The sequence below is a fragment of the Alosa sapidissima genome, chromosome 9, assembly GCF_018492685.1.
Source record: "Alosa sapidissima isolate fAloSap1 chromosome 9, fAloSap1.pri, whole genome shotgun sequence".
Taxonomy (NCBI): Eukaryota; Metazoa; Chordata; class Actinopteri; order Clupeiformes; family Clupeidae; genus Alosa; species Alosa sapidissima.
The window spans coordinates 31,068,049-31,088,215 of NC_055965.1; the positions used below are offsets into that span (position 1 = coordinate 31,068,049).

The 20,167-nt window shown below is 41.6% G+C and overlaps 4 protein-coding genes across 26 annotated transcripts in view; 2 read left to right on the forward strand and 2 right to left on the reverse strand.

Moving 5' to 3' along the window:
* LOC121718980 overlaps positions 1 to 2,494 on the reverse strand; it is a 43,610-nt gene extending 41,116 nt beyond the window's left edge. Inside the window, exons 1-2 of the mRNA XM_042104460.1 lie at positions 2,451 to 2,494; positions 2,252 to 2,359 (exon numbers count right to left, since the gene is read on the reverse strand). Of these exons, the coding sequence (XP_041960394.1) occupies positions 2,252 to 2,338 (87 nt within the window). The 5' untranslated portion in view covers positions 2,339 to 2,359; positions 2,451 to 2,494. The remainder of the gene's footprint in view (positions 1 to 2,251; positions 2,360 to 2,450) is intronic.
* LOC121718806 (NACHT, LRR and PYD domains-containing protein 3-like) overlaps positions 1 to 20,167 on the forward strand; it is an 849,641-nt gene that overhangs the window by 537,754 nt on the left and 291,720 nt on the right. The window lies entirely within an intron of this gene.
* The window catches only part of LOC121718961 (zinc finger protein 2 homolog), a 389,219-nt gene that overhangs the window by 275,798 nt on the left and 93,254 nt on the right, over positions 1 to 20,167 (forward strand). The window lies entirely within an intron of this gene.
* LOC121718794 (NACHT, LRR and PYD domains-containing protein 12-like) overlaps positions 1 to 20,167 on the reverse strand; it is a 338,838-nt gene that overhangs the window by 250,454 nt on the left and 68,217 nt on the right. For 5 of the 21 annotated variants that reach the window (XM_042103997.1, XM_042103995.1, XM_042103996.1 and 2 more), the window contains 4 exons: positions 13,164 to 13,334; positions 11,297 to 11,470; positions 10,383 to 10,429; positions 7,707 to 9,152 (listed from right to left, as the gene is read on the reverse strand). The exons of the other annotated variants lie outside the window; for them this stretch is intronic. In XM_042103997.1, the coding sequence (XP_041959931.1) occupies positions 8,620 to 9,152; positions 10,383 to 10,429; positions 11,297 to 11,470; positions 13,164 to 13,334 (925 nt within the window). In that variant the 3' untranslated portion in view covers positions 7,707 to 8,619. Of the gene's footprint in view, positions 1 to 7,706; positions 9,153 to 10,382; positions 10,430 to 11,296; positions 11,471 to 13,163; positions 13,335 to 20,167 lie in introns of those variants that run through there. 21 annotated transcript variants of the gene reach the window in all.

Below are 20,167 nucleotides of genomic sequence, written 5' to 3' on the forward strand. Positions count from 1 at the left end.
CTACTGTTGGGATTGGAAGGTACTGGTCCAGAGGACAAATGTTTTAGGATGGTGTCCAATTGGGCTTGTTGCCTACGCAAACAATCTTTAAGTTCTGCCAATTCATCATTCGTTTTTGCAGCTACAGCCTGGGTCTCAGCTCCCCATTCCCCTGCTACCCCGGAACTTGCATCACAAGAGAAAGCTCTGGCGCGTAATGGGCGGCCTCCCTCCCCATCGTCAGCCCAACGAAATGCTTCCCTACGCACATCCAAAAAAGTTGAGACAGGATTGAGGCGAATGAATTGTTTTAATTCGCGGCGCAACATTTTGTCTCTAACATTTTCAACAAATTGATCGCGGAGGACCGAATCAGGGTTAGAAAGGGCATTTGAATTTTTACGCTGACAAATTTCCATTAGGGCCATTAATGAATGGGAAAACTCACGTACCGTTTCTCCCTCGCGCTGGCGGCATTGGAAAATTTTTTGCTGGGCCTCGATGTAAGAGTGTGTACAGCCAAAAGTCTCTGACAATATTCTAACAATCTTCTCAGGGTCAGCCCGATCAGTAGCTGGACGAAGTTTAATTTCTAATTTAGCCTCGCCCTCAAGAAGATCATATACAAAATAAGCCTGTTCATTGGAAGACATATGTCTAGCCTGTAAGCATTTGCTTGCTCTTCAACCCATTCCTCCACGGGAGGACAGTCTGGACCTGGAGTACCAGAAAACTTGGGATATTTACGTTCCCTCGGCACATACACATACCTCATACCAGATGACCCTGGCACTGGCCGACTTGGCTCTCCCTGATCTGGATCCACTGGGGGCACTACATTTCCCTGCTGGAGTCTTTCATTGTCTGCTTGAAGTTGTTTAATTTGCTCAGTTAGAAGCCTGACCTGGTCTTCCATGACCTGTGAGATTTGAACCGAACAACAAAAGACAGGGTTAAATGTTAACACAAACCACTTATCGCTTACAGCGTCGTCGTCCCAGATCCTTCCTCAGCCACTGTTTTTCCTGTAATCAATGTGACCTCGGTTATTGCCACCACAAAAATAACACGCATACAAAACTCAAACAAAAAGCACACACACACACACACAAATCAAACAAGGATACACACAAAACAAAAAGTCTTACACCAGTTCCAATTTATCCTGCCGACTACGCCAAATGTGACCCCCAGGGGGTGCTCAAGCTCACAATTTGTATAGCTAAGCTAGGCCACCAAACAGAGCTCTCCCTCAAACTATCTAGGCAGGTTATGTCCAATGAAGGAAGAAAAATGGAACTGATGTAATCAAAAAATATACATTTATTAGACACTAGACAGACACTATAAATACACTGATCGGCAATTAGGACAAGCAAATGTTCCACATAGGCAACAGTGGATGAAATTCTACAATAAATAACAACGAATGAATAGGTCTTCCAGATGAGTTACAGTGTATAAAGTCAAATACATTAATAAATACTTCACATACACAATCTAAAAACACTCCAATCTGAAAGAGGCACTTCACATCAAATGGGCCGTACACACAGACACGGCGGTTCACACTTCACACTAGTGAGCACTGCAAACGAAGCACTGTCCCCATAAGAAATATTGCACCATTCCCAGGCCGAACACGTATTACAATGACTGGCAGATAAAGAAACAAACAAAACATTTAAGATAACAGGTTACCACCAGCAGGCTTCCCCCTAGGCCCACCTAAGTTCCCAGTAAACATTCAACAGATGTGGTAGGTTCCCGAGGCACATACATACATTAATTGAAATAAAACAATAGTTAATTCCAGGAAAAACAGTGGCTTGGACAGACGAAGGCAATCCTTCTGTAATAAAAAAGCATAAATGGTTTGTAATGCTACGTTTGGTAGCATCGTAGCATAAACGCCAAAGTCACTTGTACGAAGGCCAATATCTTATTCAAATGGCTGCAGTCAGCTAGTTACGCTTTTTGAACTGCGGCACTACTTCCTATTACTAAATGTAGTAACAATTAAATCAGGACTAAATCTCCGATTGAAAGACTAGCTACGTAAAAGGAGTTGAATGAACTTACGTTTTTAAGACCAGCCAAGATGAATTAGACGAGCCAATAAAGTTATACCAGTGTGGATGACTAATAGCTGTGCACACTCTCACCAGCATCAGCGTTGCTTCTGCCCATAGACAATATCAAGACAGGAAACGGCCAGAGCTAAAAATACTACTTGTTACGTCTGAAGGAAAAGGGGAGCAAGTAAACTTACGTTGCTGTAAACCAGTGTGGATTCACTACTCGCTATTATGCGAGCAAAGTAGACTTGAAACTGCGTGTACCATTTACTGGTCACCATACGCACAGACACCAGGCCGAGCTACAAACAAACAATGAACCGTGTTAAGTGCTACTCGATGGAAACAAGTTTAGTGTTAGAGACCAAGACGTAACCTTCTGAAAAGACTCACGTTTTCCTGTTTGCACAGCTTATTCCACAAAGCTCACTCTTCAATGCACACCGCATTATTGTTCTCCTGTCCGCATCTCACTCCACATTTAAAAGGAAGCGCTACTGGTACCATCTGATCCAGATAATCAGCGTCAGTGGGACGGTCTTCAAGCTGCGCTTCCTGTCTCAACCACCCTACCCACTACACATGTTAACAATGAGTAGTTTGTGTTGTTGTTGGTGGCGTTATTGCATCCCTTTTATGAATGCAAAAATTGTTCCCTCGCGATTGGAAGCTCCTGTTGCGCATAGGCTATTTCAAAACATCGCAACGTAAAATGCCACAAAAAAGCTGTTTATGAATAGGTCTTAGTGAGTTAGGAGTCCTCTCGACTTAAGCTGTCCCAGACTTAGGTGCTACTTTTAGGTCTAAAATGCTTCGTGAATTACTTTTTGTGAAAAAATTAGGAGTCCTAAAGTTAGGAGTGACACGCCCATTATTTTTAGGAGTTGCTCCTAAATTCGCCAGTTAGGAGCTACTTTTAGCCTTAAAATTCTTTGTGAATATGGCCCCTGAATAAAAAGGCCTAGCCTAAATGAATCAAGGCAAAACAAATAGCCTAGTAGCCCAATGAAACATATGGATTGATGTAGTATCTTGTAACATTATTAAATTATTCTGTTACTATGCCTACATTTGCAAAAGAGAACATTTTAATTTGATTCACAATAATGTTACATTTAATTTACATGTTGACAATGATTAGCCTAGTTTTGGTTGTTGTTGGCGGCGTTATTGCATGTTATTTATGCCTACAATGCAAAATTGCTTCCTCGCGATTGGAAGCTCCTGTAGCTGCATAGGAATAGGTCTGTGAGTAAGGAGTCCTCTTGACTTCTTTTAAGCTGTCAGAGGTGGGAAGGTGTGATTTTTTGGGGGAAGGGCTGGATTAACTGGGCACAATTGTCTGATGGCCCCCCTTCCCCCCAGCCAACGTGAATCGGGTGGTTAGTTAATAGGCCTATCATGAAGATTTTTCCTGCCATCTAAGGCACGAGCGCATCTGTGAGGCCAAGCCTCACCAAGTAGCTCGTTTGTTTACAACTAACATTCCATTTAATTAAACTGCTTTATAGGCTATGCCGAAATAGTTTTTAACATTTTGAATATTAGTGTCGGGTGAACTGAAATGTTCTCAAAGTAGCCTTATGCCCCCCCCCCCCCCCCCCGTCAAGCAATATAACCATACAAACGCGCTTCCTGCACTCATTGTTTCAAAAGGAATAATTTTGGCTTTGTCAGAACTGAAGAGCTGTGGACGGCACGGCACGGTATGCCCAATGAAAATAAATTAACGCAACGCAACACAACACAACACAGACCCCGCTTCTCTCGCGTCAGTCACTGACATGAACGAAACACAGAACCCGCTTCTCTCACGGCAGTCACTGACAAGTAGCCTAGAATAAATGCATGGGGTAAAACACTTCCCCATGACAAAGACATCGTAAAACACTGAAAGTTAATATTTTGTCACTAGCAACATTCATCTGTCCTTTGTCAAATGTATTATGTTCCAAGTACCCTATGCGTAATTCTGCTTCATAAAGTTGAACAAATACATTTGCTTATTTCACAGAAAAATATAAATAGCCAGTCTACAGTGCAGAGTTGGTAAGTTATGGTAGGCCAACTTGCAGTGAACATACAAAGAGGGGAAATTATTTATCTTGCAGCTGAGTAGCCTCAGGTGCGCACGTAGACATAAGGCCGAACATGCAAGCGCCAATGAATCGTGCTCTCACGGCAATCGCGCCGTTAAACTTAAATAGGTTAACATCACTCTGAGTTCGCCTTCAAGCAAGGAAAACGATGATTTGAAGACATCTGTTTCGTTGGAAGGGCAAGGGGTAGCAACAGGGCAACACAGAGACAGGCCCGATGGCAGGGCTGTTATGAGAGTATTAAAATATGGGATATTCTACGGGAAAACATTAAAACGGCAAGACAGCGGGGAAAGTTAAAATACGTGATAAACACGGAAAAATTTGGCATGCATTGTTTCGGTCCCCGTGCACAGGGATTATTTGTCATACTATTAATCACATATGATTATTTGTGAAATTGTGCAAACAGGCGCAACACATTTGAAAAGGAAGGACTGGTAGCATGCAAGCTCACGGGAAAGATTGATTTAAGAATGTTATCACAAAGTGTGTGGTTGTGGCGCGGGCGGAAGACAATTGGCAGGGGAGGATCATGTCTTTTTTTAACAATTCTGTCGGAGGGTCATTGAACAATTTCTAGCAGGCAAGAGAGGGTCGTGCAACTTCCAACACTCAAAATTCCTCCGGTGGCCCCTTCAATAAATAACGATCAGTCCCTAGATTGCTGCTGGACTATATGTCTTGGTTCTGTTAACTTATTGTCAAACGCATAGCCTATCTCGCGGTTGCATCCATTACAAACAAACATGCAATGTGAACGTCTGGGATTGGGGAGAGCACTAAATGCTCTACTGAATAAGCACGAAGTCAAACCTTTAAATGAAAAAACACTCTTTAATAATCCAAAAAAATAAACCGCTAATGAAGTAAACTTGTGACCATCAAAAATCGTTTATCGCTCGTAACTCCGTGATACCAGGACGTAACAGGAAGGCATTTGGCTGAGCAACGGAGGTTAATATGCTCCATGTTTTGTCCAAATGATGACTGTCTATCATCGTTGCACTCGGAGAAAACCGGAATGTTTCATTCGTCCCCGTTTCAATCGTCCCGGTTGTACCTACTCAAAACGCAGATAGAACCTTATTATTCTAAGGTAGCGAAATAGCGTTCAGCATGATTCATGCCCAATAAATTCCCCCTGTTAAAGTGTTCGCCTTTGTAGTTTGGTTTCGTGATAGCCTATGATAAACGGCTTATGGCCAAATATGTGAAAACGTTAAAATACAGTAGGCGATAAACCCGGTAAAAGTTGACAGTGATTTTTTCATAATCACTTTGGAGGGTCATAGAAAAATGTATTGCTGGCGAGGGAGGGTCACGTCTTTTTGGACTAATGCTCCCCAAACTCCTCCGGTAGCCCCTTAAATAAATAACGAACAGTCCCTAATGAAGTAAACTTGTGACCATCAAAAATCGTTTATCGCCTGTAGGCCTAACTCGCAGTTAACCAAATATTTCTTTATTAGGGCAGGCATATTTCTGGCTATTACATTATTTCTAAACCAGTCTGCTAAAGTCTGTAGTGAAGTCTGTGTAGGGTTTTCCAGGCTCCATTTCTTTTTACGAGACACCCTGCTCACTTGAGCCATCTACTGGTTGTTTGGGTTGTTGCAGCGTCTCACTGGAAAAATACAAATTAAAGTCGCGTGATACCGCGTGATCCCACGCGCGGACCGCGAGTGAAGCTGGCCAATTCGAAGCACTGCCCACTGTAGGTGGCGCTATACATGAAATGAGTAGTTATGGAATGGGTTGACATGGCCCCTTGAGATCAACATACAAAAAAAAAAAAGGTCCTCCTAAACCCTACGGTTTTCGAGATATTCACAGAAAACTGTGTCTGCCCTACCCTCCTTTCGGGGGTCCAGTCCAGCGGGGGGGCTACAGATCAAAACGAAAAACGATGGTTCCATGCTATCCATGTGGGGTTACATGCCCACCAAGTTTCGTGTACCCCGGTCTTTCAGTGTCCCGGGACTCATTGACGGAAATTTGGGCATGCGAAAAAGAAAAAAAAAAAGAAAAAAAAATCTGACTAAACCTATATGACCGCCGCTTCGCTGCGCGGCGGTCATAATAATATAACAATTGTGACAACACATCTCTTTTTTAAAAGTTCAAAAGCAAAAAAAATCATTGTATCAAACGAAATATCCGTCATCCACGGAAAGTGTGCCTCTGTCTGTCAGGCCACGTGTCTTTTTTTTTTTTTTTTTTTTAAAAAGCTTTTTGCTTTTTCTGTAAAATAAAATCCCTCTCACAGGGCAGTTGGCCAGTTGGCTCTGTGACTTCTGGCTTTTGCTGTAAAGTTGATATCAGTTTCTTGGAAAGCTGCAACATGAACGACACACAATTAAAAAAACAGACCATGAAATACGAAAATCAAATCACAAAGAAACCATTTCAGATAGGTGAGACAGGGAGGCCAGCTTGTATTCATAACATCTGGGCCACCGTACTGGAGAGAAGCCTGATAAATGTGCCCAGTGTGGAAAAGCTTTTTCACTAAACTTGATCTTTAACTCTATTTGTATTTTATAAGCTTTTTTATTTTATTTACTATGCAGAGCTAACTAACTTAGCTTACTCTGCACATGCACAGTGAGTAGTAATTATCATAACGCCAAGGTAATGTTTGGTATACCCCCCATGATTTATCCTGTTTTGGCCGTTCAAACATGTTGTAGATTTTTATTCACATAATTACTAGGTTGTTACCCTTACTATCCAGTAGGTGGCAGTCCAGGATAAGAAAACTAGACAAAAAAGCAGCATAGCCTACAAGTGCGAATCGAAATGCAATGTGTGAAGTTATTGGAATGGAAATAAATGTAACCACCTTCATACATAATTTTGAAGACATTTTGTTTAAAGTGTGCAACAAATGTAGTCAATTTAGTAAGGTAGTAGTAGTTTGTCGGTTAGTCGGTAGGGTAGGCTAAGCAAACAATAGGCTACGTTAGTAGTAACTGACATGGCTGGCGGCTAGCATTATCATCATCAAGAGGTGTGCTAACTCGTGCATCCAGATTAATATCAGCTGAGCCCGGCTACCTATTAAACACTCTCTGGTGATACTTCAGACTTGACGAACTCCCATGGTAGGCAACGGGAATTCCTTACTGCAGAAATAGTAGATTGATGCCCTGTCAACAGGATTAGTCTGGGCGTTCTTTTTAAAACATAGGCTAAACGTTTCATTCAAAGCAGCGCTTTCTCGTTTGCCTCCTTCAGTCACTAACCTGCACTGTGATTAATCAGCGTTACATATTTTTTTTAATGCCTTAATATTTCTTTAATTAATCGAAATTAATGTGTTATTTTGACGGCCCTAGTTATTATACTACTGCAATACACTAATCTAGTAGTGTTGCACTGAATAGAGATGACCTTGGTGGTTAATGCATGCCATGGCCAACTACAGAAAAAGGAAGTTTGAAGAAAAGGGAACAAAATCACTAAATAAACATCACATGGGCTATTCTGTTTTGTTATGGCATAGAAAACAATGAAACAAAATAAATGACAACAGGTTCATCACATCTCCTTTCAGAATCTTTATTTAGACATTTAAGCTTAAAAGTCAGGAACACATTTTATTTACATATTTTAAGTCAGAAAAACAAGCATGTTTTTTTTTATGCCAACACATATAGAAACACTGACACCTCAGATCAGCAATTCATTTTTCAAAGAAATTCAGCAAATAACTAAACTTTAGGGAGAACAGAATACATCATATTATTGTTGTTGAAACATTCTCATAATCCACACATTCATTTTAGGAGAAGAGCATAATATAAAGAAAGCAATATCAGCATTTGTTTAGTTTCAGCAAAACAGTAATTCTATAATTGAATACACACATACATTACACATGTGTATGAACAGGAGTGTGTGACTGGAGTTTTCCTGCAGTTCCTGCAGTTTTTTTCTACAGTCTATGGCCTGGAACTATTGCCATAGCAACAAGCCCTGCTCAACTTCCAGGGCCACAGATCAAGCAACACAATGGATGTTGCTACGGTTACATGGTTACTGCGGAATGTTGCAATGTCTTGATTTGATGAAGTCTGAACTTTAGCAGTTGATTAAATAGACAGCAGTGTTAAACAAACCACACACACACACACACACACACACAAATCCGATGCTGTAGAGAGAAGGGAGGGGGAGTAGAGAATGAGGATAGAGAGAAAGGGTGACGGGGAAAGGGAGGACAGAGAGCGAATGAAAGAGGAGTGGAAGAGGGGAAAAGAGAACAGAGACAGAGTGGAGGAGAGCGGGAGGAAAAGAGGGAGTAGAGACAGAGAGGTAGAGAGGAAGGGAGGGGAATGAGAGACGGACAGAGAGAGGAAGGGAGGAAGGGAGGGGAATGAGAGACGGACAGAGGGGAAGAGAAGAGAGGGGGAGTAGAGAGAAAGGGTGACATGTGGACGTGCTGTTGGAGGACGAGCTCATGTGATCTTGCGCAGGGACACTGAGGATCTCCAAACCCTAAACCCTGGATAGAGGGGCTCAGTGAATGTGGAGTGGAACGTGTGCAGGTGGATGAGTGTGTTAGTGGAGACGCTGTAGAAGGACAGAGTGCCGGCCGGCCAGTCCAGGTAAACTCCTACTGTTCTGGAGCGGGAGGAGGTGGCAGGTATGGCAGTGCGTTTATTATTGTGCCAGACAGAGTAACTGTAATCAAAGCAGCACAGACTCCAGGACTTGGCATTCCGTCCCATTATGACGTCAGCACTGTCCCCTTTCCTCTCGGTGCTTTTATAGGCCACAGATATATCAGCTCCATCTCCACTCCACTCAGCCTCCCAGTAGCAGCGTCCAGTCAGACCCTCTCTACACAACACCTGCCATGTGAAGTCAAATCTCTCTGGGTGTTCAGGATACGGCTGCTGATCCTCCACACGTGTCACCTTTCTGTTCCCCTCAGAGAGAGAGAGACGTCTGCTTGCTGTGTTTGGGTCCAGTGTGAGATCACAGGCATCTGCAGACAAGAGGAGAGAACATGAGAACACACACATACATAAACACACACACACACACCAAATCAACACAAACACACACAGGCATCTGCAGACTAGAGGAGAGAACATGAGAACACACACATACATAAACACACACACACACACACACACACCAAATCAACACAAACACACACAGGCATCTGCAGACTAGAGGAGAGAACATGAGAACACACACATACATAAACACACACACACACACCAAAATCAACACAAACACACACAGGCATCTGCAGACAAGAGGAGAGAATATGAGAACACACACACATACACACACACAGGCATCTGCAAATGAGAGGAGAGAACATGAGAACACACACGCATACAGGCATTTGCAGACAAGAGGAGAGAGCATGAGAACACACACATACATACACACATCAACACACACACACACACACCAAATCAACACAAACACACACACAGGCATCTGCAGACAAGAGGAGAGAACATGAGAACACACACATACACAATGTTTCCCATACATTGACTTATTTGTGGCGGCCCACCACAATATCAACATTGACCACCACACAATGATTTTCCAGGTTGTAATAAATTGTGCTTAAATCTGGTTAGCATCATAACCACAGTGTGCTAATTTGATAAAACCTGTTAATTCTGCAAACCAACCACCGCAAAAGGAATTCAATTCCGTGGGAAACACTGCATACATACATACACACACACGCACACTCCTACACACAAACACAGGCATCTGCAGACAAGAGGAGAGGAGTGAACATGAGAATACACACACACACACACACACACACACACACAGACAGGCATCTGTAGACAAGAGGAGAGGAGAGAACATCCTGATCAGAATATGGGGAGTGACAAACACACACTCACACACAGACACACACACACTCACACACACAGGGCAGAAAAAGAGAGAGACAGACAAACGCACACAAGCACAGACAGAGAGACAGACAGACAAACGCACACAAGCACAGACAGAGAGACACAGACAGACAAACGCACAGGCGCACACACACACACACAGACAGAACCACCACACACCACAACACAAACGCAGACACACACACAGAACCACACACAACAATACAAAACACACCCGCAAAACACACACACACACACACACACACACACAGCTATTAGACACCCATACAAACATGTGAGTGTGAATAATTACAGATACTGAATAAACAATAAAAACTTACATCTCAGCAAGCGTGGTCGTGCTTTGCTTAATGAAGCATGGTCGGTTCTGTAAGAAAAACAAATGTCACACACATGTACCATGACAGATGTCAACACTGCTGTTTTTCTGATTGTGCTACCTGTGAAATGCAATGTGATTTATTATCCCACAGAAAATAGTCTGCTGCCGTATACATTTCCCTTGATATACAGTAATGAAGTAACTCTTTCCAGCTGTCTTTATCGCATACAAGGGCATCCACTTGTCCCAAGGTGACGCCTCAAGGCCCCTCTAGTTCTCAGAAGGAGACAATCATGAAGTAAAAAGCCTCAACACTGTCTATCCTGTACTTAGATTAGAGTCAGTGAGCAACCTGACTACCTCTGAATAACAAATGCACTTTCTAACAGTGAAACTCCATTATTTAATGATCAGGGGCCACCAGCAACACCTTCTTGTTCAAGACCACTTGTTGTGAACCCTGAACTAATGATTGTTTGTTGTACTACTTTCTTTGGTCACTGACAGTAGTAATAGATCTAACGGATATTTAACTTGGTAAAATTTGATCTACTTCATAAGTTTTCCCGATATACAGAATTAATAGTCTCCCTGTCAGACAACCAGAAAATAGTATTTCTTGTCTCCCAGGGATGAACAGCTCCCTGTCCTTCTGCTCACCTCCCTGTCTTTCTGTTAATCTCCCAGCCTGGAATCTGAACAGTTACAAACAAACAGAAAACTAATTGCAAAGGTTCCTAAACATTCGACTATGTTTGCGAATATGAACGCCTCTAAATATTTGCATTATTGCATGCTGCAAAGAGACACAGCTATTACAACGCACATTTGAAAATAGTCCACTACAGCTATGGTATCCACAATGGAGACAACGTCTAAATGTGCAACACTGGGGTTTCTTTCCGAACATACCTAAGTATCGCCAGTTTACAGACAGGATCCTCCAGTCTAGCAGATAACAGCTTCAGTCCTGATTCTCTGGGATGATTGTAACTTAGATCCAGCTGTCTTATATAGCAGGGGGTTGAGGTCAGAGCTGCAGCCAGAAAACCACAACCCTTCTCTGAGATGAGACAATCAGAGAGCCTGAGAGAGAGAGAGAGAGAGAGAGAGAGAGAGAGAGATTGTCCTTTTCATTGCTCTTTCCTGCATACAACTGGTGATATTGTTTGAATCTGAAGTAATTTGTTTATTTTTACAACAGATTAGTCTGGTAAAACTATTTATCAATTTCTTTTTTTTAAATTTTTTTATTGCAAACACCATTGACATTACAGAAAATGCAACACTACAACGACATGCACAAGAATACTACATCAGACAAACAGATGTACATTACACAAACACATACTGTAACTTAACATGACATCACATTGACATGGCTTATTAACACACATAACATTAATAACAGAAAGGCTAAGGATGATTTGCGTCCAGGATGATTACAGATATGATTATCAGGGATGAAATTGATGACCGGAATGACAAGAAGGGGGGATGGGGGGGTGCGGATGGTAGCTCTGAGAGTGTGAATGAGGTGATGTTGGGATGGGGGTGTGGGTGGGGGGGGTAAAGGGTAGTGAGTGTGTGTGTGTGTGTGCATATGTGTAAGGTTGGCTTGCTGTTGGGCCAGGAGGAGAGAAACTGGAACACAGAGAGGGAGGGTTTCAGAAGAGAGGAGTTGTAATTATTCTGTTAAAGATGAGTGTAATAATAAGAATAACTGATTGCCTGATTGATTGACAACCTGGGCACCCATTAATGGCCACAGTTCCACCCAGCCCCGGCAGTTATGGCGATGAGCTGACAGAGAGGAGGACCTGCGTGCCACCCATCCCCCCAGGATAAGCACACGTCCCCCACTACCACGACCAACCACACCTCGCCCCCAGACCTCCATCCAACACGCCACTCTTGACCTAAATATGTATGTGAATGGCTAGGTTGAGGGGTCTATCTAGAGTGTAGCATTAAAAGAAGTGGGCATGCATGGTGATTATCTGTCAGGATTTCCCCATGCACACCACACTTACCCTGTGTAAGATGTATGCCTCCTCTGTAATGTGTGCTATTTATTAATTTCTGATTGGACAAGACACATTCGTTGAGTGGCGATATCTTAGGACATCCCCACTCGAACACTCTGCTTTTTGCTCTGAATTGTCCAATGTGAACATTCCATTCATTCACAGCGAGAGAACAGCGATTTCGTAACATCACATTTGACAGCAACTGAGTGAGAAAAATGGAGTAAATGGAGTAGGGTGAATGTTCAATTCAGCATATGACATATGGACAAGCGAGTAGGCTCTGGAAATGACTGTGCACATATAGCCTACGCCACCTGAACTTGGCTCTCCAGTGAAGTGTTGTGTTTTAACTACTGGAAGATTGGAAATATTGGAGAATTGGAAATATTTTTCAGGCAAAGGATAAATGGGGGAAAAATGTAAATAAATGATATTAGAAGCAATTTGGTGTCTTTCAAATCGACTACTTGGTAGTAGAACTGTTGTATGAAAGCAATATGGCATGAGTTAGAGTGGAGTTGGTAGCAGATATTGCCATGGCTGTGAGCACCTGCAGCATGAGGCCAAATAAAAGCCATGGCAATACGTGCTACCAATGCCACTCTCACTAGTGCCATATTGCTTCATTATAAACTTATGACCGAGATTGAATCAGTTCACACATTTTAAAACTCACAGGTAAGTTCAAAAGTAGAATGACACCTGCACAATGATAAAATGAATTGAAAGAAATTAATGTCTGCACCCACCTTAATGTGTGTATTTTGCAGTTGGAACTGGACAGTCCCTTAGAGAGAAGCTGGACTCCAGAATCCCCCAGGTCATTGTCACTCAAGTCCAGCTGTTGCAGGGAGTTTGGTGACTGTAGAACTGAAGCCACAACCTCACAAGATGTATCTGTGAGTTTACAACCAGCAAGCCTGCATAAGAACACAACATCAGATCAGATCGCTACTCTCTCCATACTCGGGTCGCAGCTCAAAGAATTGACTTGACTGATTTTGCAGAGATTCTTCCTACATATTATTGCAGCAGCTATCTATTTTGTTTCATATCATTTCTTTAGTTATTGTAATTGCCAAATGTATTCTTATTCATCTATTTTCTTTATCTAACTCAACAAGGTTAGTTGCTCAGGTGCTATGATATGAGCTCATAAATAGGCCTACATATACATTTTAGAATTACCCTATACACATTCTCTTTTTACCTCATTCATTCTTTTCTCAGTACATTTTATATTTTCGCACACATTGAAACAGAATATATAGTCCATTTTATTTGGTTATGGTTATTAATATATAATATATATATAGTCCATTTTATTTGGTTATGGTTATTAAATTGGATTAATGCAATAAATGTTGCAAGACCCTCTAAATCCCTCCCTCTCTGTAGCCGCAGTTATCCTGTATGTCGTAGCCTACTCTGTCTTGAGAACCAGAGGTGCGTTCAAATTCGCAAACATAGTTTGCACGTTTACAAACAGGTGTCTGTTTGTCTTGACTTTTTGGCGAACGTTTGATCACTCGCAAAGTCTCCGCGAACATACAGTGGAGTTGGACGTGGGCTTGACGACGGTAACAATGCAATTGCCGTTTCAATGGAATGTAACCAAATCGTTTAGATTTAACTGTTGGGAAACAAAACACAAACGTTCCCCAAATTTGAATCCGGAGTTCGGTCGAGGAGCTCGAGCAGCAGACACAAGCCGTTGGCGAAAGCAGCCGTTGGATCCGCAGACTCAAGCAAAGCAGGAGGGTCGTTGGGCACCAGGATTAAAAACAGCAGATCTAACGTTAGCTAGCTTCTACCCTCTGATACAACTCCTCAAAGACTGGCGAAAAGATTCAAGAGGTTTACTAAAGTCTTACCAGCAAAAGAGACACAGCAGAATTGACTACTCCCTGTGGTCTCTTGTTGAACTAATGTTATCGATACTTTCTTCTTAAACGGACAACATTGACATTGCGAACCGTACTCTGCCATTAAAAACAAAAACTACAAAAAAAATAAAAACACTCTTAAACGTATTAACAAGTTACATGTATTACAAAGGTCATTTATTGAAGACATTTCTCATCAGTAAAGTTAACAACACCGTTGTAGACGGTCGGCTAGCATAATAGCAATATGTTTACGTTAACCGAACATTAACCGAAATCTTTTCCCCCAGTTTTTTCCAAATGTTAATGAACTCATTCTAGTATTTGATTAACATAACATAACATTAACATAACACGTACTGAAAGGAAAGGGAAAGAGTTTATATGCCTACCTGGCGAGAGGGCTCAATAATTTTCTCAAAGTCTTAACAGCAAAATGAAGCACTGCAAAGCTACTGCCTAACATTAGCATCTACTCCCTGTGGTTGACTCTTGTTGAACTGAACTTCAACGGCTGCGCTGCAGTATGAATATATTCCAAAAGTGACGCGAGTGTGACGAACTGACTGTATCTCTCGTGCCACATAAGAAAGTGGGGAAATGATAGGAGAAAAAGGATAGAAACAGTAATATAATATAATTGGTACAGGCCTATATATACAGTTAGGAACAAAAGTATAAGGTTCAAAATAGCCTAATAGTAATATAATATAATATGTGTACGTTATGTGAAAACACTGTCTAGATGTAGCCTACCTCATGAATCAATGTTTGCTTGTAGCTGGTATACGATGAGTCATGTGTGTGGATATTTAGATTTATTTTATGAATTAATTTTGCTGTGTTTTTGCTTTTGTGTGCTGTGCCTTACCCCTCCCCGGTGCTCCGAAATACAGCGGGGAAAATAAGTAATAAACACGTCAACATTTTTTTCAGTAATACTTCCAGTGAGACTATTTGCATGAAATTTTCACCAGACATTAACTTAGGTAATCCACACATGTATAAAAATCCAAACATTAATGTCTAAAAGTAGAGTTATGAGTAAAAAAGTGGAATGGCACAGGGAAAAAGTATTGAACACACTAAGAAAAAGCAGTACACAAAGGTAAGGAATGGCAAGGAACAAACTGGAATCTATAAGTAGTTAGAGAAATTATCCGTCCTATCTGTGCAAATTGGGTTAGTACATAGTGGTAGGCTATAAAAAGGTTTTTTGTTACCAAAGTGTTACACAAGAAACATTTCATGATGGGTAAAAGCAAAGAGCTCTCCCAAGACCTTATTGTTGCTAAACATATCAATGGAACTGGTTACAGATGCACTTCAAAACTTCAAAATCATCCCGCAAGCGGTATTGGAGCCATTACATCACTGCATCATCAACTGTCCATGCATAGGATCTCCTTGCAAGATTTCTGACCAGGAAGTCAGAAGGATAGTCAGAAGAGTAGCCCAAGAGCCAAGGACCACTCGGAAAAAGCTCCAGAAAGACTTGGAGGCAGCAGGTATTGTTACAGAGAAAATCAATACACTCCACTGCCATGGCTTCTATGCATGCTCATCCCGCATGACTATTGCTGAAGGAAAACATGTCAAAGCTCGTTGAAAGTTTACTACACAAAATTTGGACAATCCTATGAAATACTAAAAGAATGTATTCTGGTCAGGCAAGAGCAAAATGTAACTTTTCGGATGTCATACTACCGATACACACCATATTTGGAGGAGAAATGGCACTGTGCATCACCCTAAAAATACCCTACCAACAAGGTTTGGAGGTGGTGGCATCATGGTGTGGGCTGTTTTTCATCTCATGGCACTAGCAGACTTCATACAGTTGAAGGAATGATGAATGGAGTCATTTTGTTCTGGGAGAATCTTTACATCCACCAGGATGATGAGGATGAGACATGGCTAGACCTTACAGCAGGACAACGATCCAAACCATTCAAGCAAAGGAAACTCTCAACTTGAAAGGAAATCAAGGCCCTGACCAATCCAATTAAACAGTTTTGGAAGTTAACTAAAGATCAGGATTCACAAGAGGGACCCCTGGAATCTTCAATATTAAAGGAGTATCTGTTTAGAAGAATGGGCCAAAGCACACCAGAATACTGTGACTGATTAGTTTGGTCATACAGGAAATGCCTTGAAGCAGTCATTACGAATAAAGGCTTTTTCACAAAGCATTTAAGAAATTTCAGCAGGCATGTTCAATACTTTTTTCCTGTGTCATTCCACTTTATTACACATAACTCTACCTATGACTTTAATGTTTGAATATTTTTATATGGGTGGATTATCTGAGTAAATACTACTTTTTGCACCTTCACTATGACACTCTCTTGAGCACCTTACCATGCACACAGAACTACAGGACTACTGTTGGACTACTTTTTCCACCTTCACCATGACACTCACTCTCTTGAGCACCTTACCATGCACACAGAACTACAGGCCAGTCCCGGCCCTGTCACTGCAAGCGTCTCATGCTTGATCACCCTCAAGCACACTGTGGATTTTTTAATTTAATTTATATACTATATTTAGTGTTTAGTTTTGCTAGTTTTTCTTATCTTCTACTGTCTCTATTGTACAGTAGAGTTTTGTTATATGTTTATACTTATATTTACCATTTCTGCTGTAAGTGCGAGTTGTGTGTGATGTCTGTATGCTACTGAGACCTTGAATTTCCCCTGCTTTGGACTTCTTTTACTGGACAAAATTGTTTTAGGGTTATTCTGTGACCGCAACGGAGATGAATTTTGAAATGCTTACGGATATGACATTATTTTTAATATTATTGCTGGCTATTTAAAAATAACTTATTTAATAAAACTGAAGTAAGATTATAATCCCTTGTAGCGAGGGTCAACTGGGTTAAATTCTACATGTATGGTCTAGCCAAGAGAATCATACTTAGTAGTGAGCTCTGAGATAAATGTTACCTCTCCAAGCAATCTGAGTCCTTCAGTGACAATACTTTTAGTGAAAAAAGTTATGGTTGGCGTTGATTTAAGATTATGTGGAAGTTATGAATAATAAAACGTAACAACCTATTCATGATCAGGCTTGTGTTTTTTGCTCTCATCTATCTATAAAGCAAGAAGCGTCTGTGTGTCTGTCCGGATGTTAGCCTGGCGGGCCATCCTATATCATTGAAATGTATAGTCTGGAATCGACCCATTCACCTCGCTTAATCCAAGGGGCGGGCAGAGAATTGTCTTTCAAACTGCCTAGGCATGCAATAGGCCAGCGCTACGACCAATCAGAACAAAGAGCAGGATGACGTGGCCAGAGCGAAACGGCAAATACATCCTTCTTTGAAAGGAATGACTTAAGTGCATTGTGTTGCTCAACTTTCAAAGAAAAGCACAAGTCCAACTCCTCCAAAGTTGACGCCAACGCCGATACAAACAACCGCTCTTCGTTCGCCATAGCCACCTTCCTTGTTGTTCACCGTCGCAGGACTGTCGTCTTCCTGTTAAGCCCGCCGTAAGACTCTCTAACAAAATAGAGCGCTGTGATTGGATGACGTCCACGGCGTCAGCCAATAGAAATCCCTATGGTTTGCTACTAGACGTACAGGCTGAGCAAATTAATTTGCCGTCGCTAGCGTGCGTCTAGATTTCTAGGCTATCCGGATGCGTGTCTGTGGCACGCATATCTCGCTGACCGTTTGTCAGACTGATTTCAAACTTGGCAGGTGTCTTGCTATGGGCATGAGTAAGTGCAGTGCCCAATTTGACATTGTTTGAATAAGAAATGCAAAAGATATCGTTAAATATATCGGTAAAAGAAGCACATTGGCTTTCGCCGCTAGCCACTCCCCCTCCCACACACCACTGTACTGTAAGCTACCAGTGAGGATAGAGGCTTTGGCAGAGCTGGATCGGTGTAGGTTACATGGGTAAAAACCTCAACAATACAGTGAACTCCGCGGATTTTGCAACAACACACCAAGACACACAGGTATGCAGTGGCTCTTCAAAATGACGTAAAAAATGATGTGCAATAAACGGACACTTCGAATATCCCAGGCTACTTTGGACTGTCTTTAGACTTTGAATAAGCAAACGACAGTTCCAACTGCAAGGTCCTAAAATGAAACGAGCGATGACGGTCCCGAATTAAAGAACGTCCAGAATGCCACACACGCAAAGCATGACCAGCGACAAGCAACGAGTGGCAGACATAGTGTGATGTCACTTATATGCTTATAGGCCACCAGAGACTGTTTTTGAGTCACACCGTTGCAAATTTCATATGATGCATCATTCCACAAAATGGTTTGTTTTCTCCATCATCAAGTTATTCAATAGGCTAAGCATATAGCCTTGACTCAAAACAGCTGTTAGGATTATGTAATTTTGATTTGTAAAAAATGTCACATGTAGCCATGCTTAAATTCTGCTCACTTCACATTTATTATATTATTATATTATCTGTAGGCCTATTCATTATTGAATGCTTACCTGGATGTTTTTCCCTATTCTATTTTCAAAGCAGGCCTACCTGCAGGCATGTAATTGGGTTACAGGAATAGTATGTTTGAACGGGCACTGCACTAGTTTTTTAGATGGAGGGAGAGCAGTACGCACAACTGGGGTGGAAGCAGCCGACTGAGCGCATGCACATTTGTGGTTGTGACAAGAGTGTTGCTTATAACAATAATGACGGGGATTATGGTGATGCTAGTTTATTTACATTAAATTACTACTTTTGTTATCTGTCAATTTCATTATTTTGAGTTTGGTTTACCATTCCCTGTGAGGTTCCATGTCAGGTAGAAAGCATCAACGTGTCTCTGTCCTAGACGCTTTGCCTATCCCTCTTACACAGACATAGACAGAGACACCAATTCCAATAGCATTTACACCCCATCGTCTGCTAGGCTGAGTGGACACACACACACACAGGGGCGCAGGAGGCACGGGGGACGTGCGGGATATGTCCCACGCAGTGCTGAAGAGACAGCCGTCGCCCCCCACATATTTGATAAGGAAAAAAAGCCTTATAGGTACGCTAAATAAATAATAACCTATAGGATTTGCGCTAACTGTAAAACTCCCCATTAACAGCATCACATCACTAACCATAGCCATCTACAGTACTGTAAGACTGCACAATCTCATATTCACTCTGTTGGATATCTGAAGCCAGTTTGTCTACTAACAATCATAAAATAATCCAGGCTACTTGCTTAGCATAAATCATTTATCATCATCTTTTTTTGAGGCAGGCTGGTATTCGCTTTTTTAAATATGTCTAACCTGCATTTAGACATGCATTTCGTTTGGAGCGGCATGCATACCGGTAGGCTATCAAAAGCATTTTCGGTTTGGTTTGGGATTTAATTTACTTTTGGACTGTTTGATTATATTGCTAAATGTTGGGACTGATGGGCACTGAAATCTGGGAGATATTTGATGGTTCACTGTTAAGTTTCATGCAGTTGAAAAAGTGTCGGGATTTCCACTGCTGTTTATTGCGAGACAAGGCAGCCCTTCATTGAATAGGGGTTGTGCTGTAATGGAAACCTTTTTGCGTAGACAAGTAGCCTAAATTGAGTTATTGTTTAATTATGCATGATTTAGTATAAATTTTAAATAAAATTCGTAGGCTGGAATGCCTTGAGTCGCAACAATTGTGTTTAATAGGCTTCAGCCTCTGGCAATTAGCTCGAAAGGGGCGGCAAGAGAATGAGCTTGAGAACGTGTGTTGGAGACCATGGTAGGAAAACGACTTTTCTTTGCCAACCGTAGGCTATTAATCCAACCAACATAATACAATACAATACAACATATAATAAAATATTAAGAAGAGGTTATTTCATTGACTTAAATCGAACAATGTCTTCTAGT